Here is a 3,153-nt window from a genome sequence, read left to right on the forward strand (position 1 = left end):
TTTGTACTTGTACCAACCAAATGACCAAGACCTGGTTTGGTACTGAGGTGATTCTGAAAAAAGTTGGTATAAAAAAAAGCTGAGAGCTGTTTTTATGTTTGGTAAACATTCAACTTCAGTTTTTTTTCACAGTTTTAAGTGAAAAAAAGCCAAAAACAAGAAGCTGCAAAACCCAGCTTTGAAAAATCGGCTTTTTTTTCACATCTGTTTTACATAAAAGTTTACCAAACACTATAATACTATTTTTTTTTTCAAAAGCACTTTTACAAAAAAGTTTACCAAACACTCTCCTGCTTTATTTCACAGCCGCTTATTCTCACAGCACAGCAGAATCAGCTTTTTTTCAAAGCACAGCAATACCAAACCAATGCATCTTACGTAAACCAGCAGTGTTACACCCATGTTTTTTAATCAACATTTTATCAAAATTAAATTAAACTAAAAACCCTAATCTTCATGTGCTAGCGTTTTAGTAAAACGGAGGCTAGGAAGAACTGCTCGTAAAGTTAAGCACCAAATTTGGGAACTTTGGCGGTGGAGATTTGAGCAAGGAAGTGCTCCGCCACAATCCGGCGTTGGATTTTTCCGGTCGCGGTTTTTGGAAGAGACTCGGTGATGAACACCTTCTTGGGTACTTTGAATGAAGCCAGATTCTTCTTGCAATGTCGCATCACTTCTTCCTCGTCCAAGCTTGAGCCTTCTCTTGGGATTATGGCACAATTAATCTGCAAAATTAACACATAGTAACGTAAATAATCAACCACAGATTGCCCATGATGATATATCAAACTGATTAACTCATCAAAATCAAATATCGACGGCATAACTATCGGTTATTGAACTGGGGTTCGAAAAATGTAGTTTAGTTTGGCCACGTACCTCTTCGCCATATTTATCATCAGGAACTCCAAACGCAACGCCTTGGGCGACCTCTGGATGTGACAAAAGTACTGCATCGACTTCAATCGGCGATATCTTTTCCCCTAAAAGCAACAAAAACGTACACATTGTGAGCTAAACTTTACTCGCGCATTTTATCGAACACTCGGTGTGCCATTTCGATTAATTCAGTTACCTCCGCGATTAATCAGCTCCTTAATCCGACCCACGAGGCTCAAATACCCATCGGAGTCCAAAACTCCGATATCCCCCGTATGAAACCACCCGAACAAGAAAGCCGCTTTGTTCGCTTCCGGGTTGTTCTTGTACCCTTTAGTCACATTGGGTCCTCTGATGCAAACCTCGCCGTTCACCCCCTCCGGCTGAGCCGAACCGTTTTCGTCCAAAATCGCAAGCTCCTGACCCACGGGTCGACCCACCGACCCGGGCTTGTGGGCCCCGTCTTCCGGCAACGGATTTGAACACATCAAATGGGACGCCTCTGTCATCGCGTAAGCCTCCAAGACCGGAGCGCCGAACGATTCTTCAAGCCGCGCCAATATCGACGGAGCCATCGAGGCGCTGCAGGTCCGGATAAACCGGAGCTTCGGGTATTGCGGTTCGGGTTTGCTGCTGTGGCGGTCGAGGATGATTTGGTGGATGGTGGGGACCGCGGTGTACCACGTGGCGTTGTATGTGACCATGTCGGACCAAAACGTCGAGGCGGAGAATCGGCCAGCGGCTGGGAGAGTCGCGGCGGCTCCTGCGGAAAATGAGCTTAGTAACCCGGCAATTAATCCGTGCACGTGAAACAGAGGGAGGACGATAACCGTCGAGTCCGACTCAGTAAGTTTGTAGACCGATTTGATGTTCTGGACCGAAGAGACCAAATTGAGCTGCGTCAAGGGGACTCCCTTGGGCCGGCTTGTGGTCCCCGACGTGTGGAGGAAGAGCGCCACGTCGGAGGGGTCGTTGACGAGTTGCGAGACCGAGTCGGGGCTCCCCTCTGCGGCGGAAGAGAGAGTGACGTGGCTGGCGGCGTCAGACAGGTTGGCGGTCACGTGAGGGATGTTGAGCTTGGAAGCCGCCGCTTGGGCCGCATGAATCGGTTCTTCCGGCGTGATCAGCAGCTTCGATTCCGAGTCGGAGAGGTAGAACTCGAACTCCTCCGCCGTGTACGCCGCGTTCAGCGGCGCCGCTGTCGCTCGGCACCGAATCACCGCCAAAAACATTACAACAAACTACAGAAAAGACAAAAAAAAAAAAAAAAAAAAAAAAAAAAAAAACACCGTCAAAATTATTTTTTCCTAATTTAAAAACTTGTTTGGTTGCGGAGAAAATGGTGGAAAATAAAACGATGCGATATGTACCTCGACGGCGTTGGGGAAGGTGAGTGCGACGGTGTCGTTTGGGGCGATGCCAGAGGCGATTAAGAGGGAGGCGGCATGGTCCACGAGCTCCTGCAACCGCGCATGGGTCAAGTCGAACTTTCCGGAAACGGAAAGGGCGCGGCGGTTCGGGAACTCCAACGCCACCTGCTTCAGCAATCCGGTTAGAGTCGGACTTTTCATTTTCAGAACAGAATTAAATTAAAATTAAATTAATAAATGGAAGCGATTGGATATGAAGGAAGGAGATTTGCCGTTTCGTATTTATAGGGTCGCAGAAGGCGAGTGGGGAAGGGTGGGCGCGGTGGAGGCTGGAACCGGATGGGACACGTGGCGCGCTGTCGCCGGTCAGATAGAATGTGCCGCCCCTCGGGAGGCGCAGTTCCACGTATCACGTCATGTCGTTTTGGGTGACACGTCAACAAGTTGCCTTGGTGGCTGACGTAGCGGGGCCCACCGGGAATTGGTGGACTTGGGAGATGTGATGGATGATCAGGTGGCGGATAATGTTGAGAGCGTAGGGGGGGAGTGAAGCGGCCGAGAGAGGACGAAAAGTCGTTTTATGGGTCGATTGTGGGCCAGCCCATGGACTTCCGTAATGAATCGGTATTCTATTTTTAGTGTTTTATGCCAACTTTGCTTTGTAGTTCGAGAAATAAAATAAAATAAATTTTTGCTTTGTAGATTTTTTTTTGAATGAAATAATAGCGTTAGTAATTTTAGATTAGTCACCGATCGAGTTCAAACTTACGCTTTCATGTAATGACATAACACATTTCCATCATTATAGTAAAATGCCACTTGCATGCTTTGTAGATTTCAACTGTTTGATGCTTGTTCAGTTTCCTTGGAAAAAGAAAGGAATCCACTCGTTTTTGTTTATTTT

General features: G+C 47.2%; 1 protein-coding gene across 1 annotated transcript; it reads right to left on the reverse strand.

The window, feature by feature from the left end:
• Window positions 1-373: 373 nt before the first annotated feature.
• On the reverse strand, window positions 374-2,487 carry LOC137712698 (probable CoA ligase CCL9). The gene is made up of 4 exons (XM_068451832.1): window positions 2,250-2,487; window positions 1,076-2,120; window positions 880-983; window positions 374-725 (listed from the first exon to the last, which is right to left on the reverse strand). The coding sequence occupies exons 1-4, from the start codon at window positions 2,448-2,450 to the stop codon at window positions 507-509; spliced, it is 1,569 nt and encodes a 522-aa protein (XP_068307933.1). The 5' UTR covers window positions 2,451-2,487; the 3' UTR covers window positions 374-506.
• Between the last annotated feature and the right edge of the window lie 666 nt (window positions 2,488-3,153).

This window comes from Pyrus communis, chromosome 13 (genome assembly GCF_963583255.1).
Source record: "Pyrus communis chromosome 13, drPyrComm1.1, whole genome shotgun sequence".
NCBI classification, from domain to species: domain Eukaryota; kingdom Viridiplantae; phylum Streptophyta; class Magnoliopsida; order Rosales; family Rosaceae; genus Pyrus; species Pyrus communis.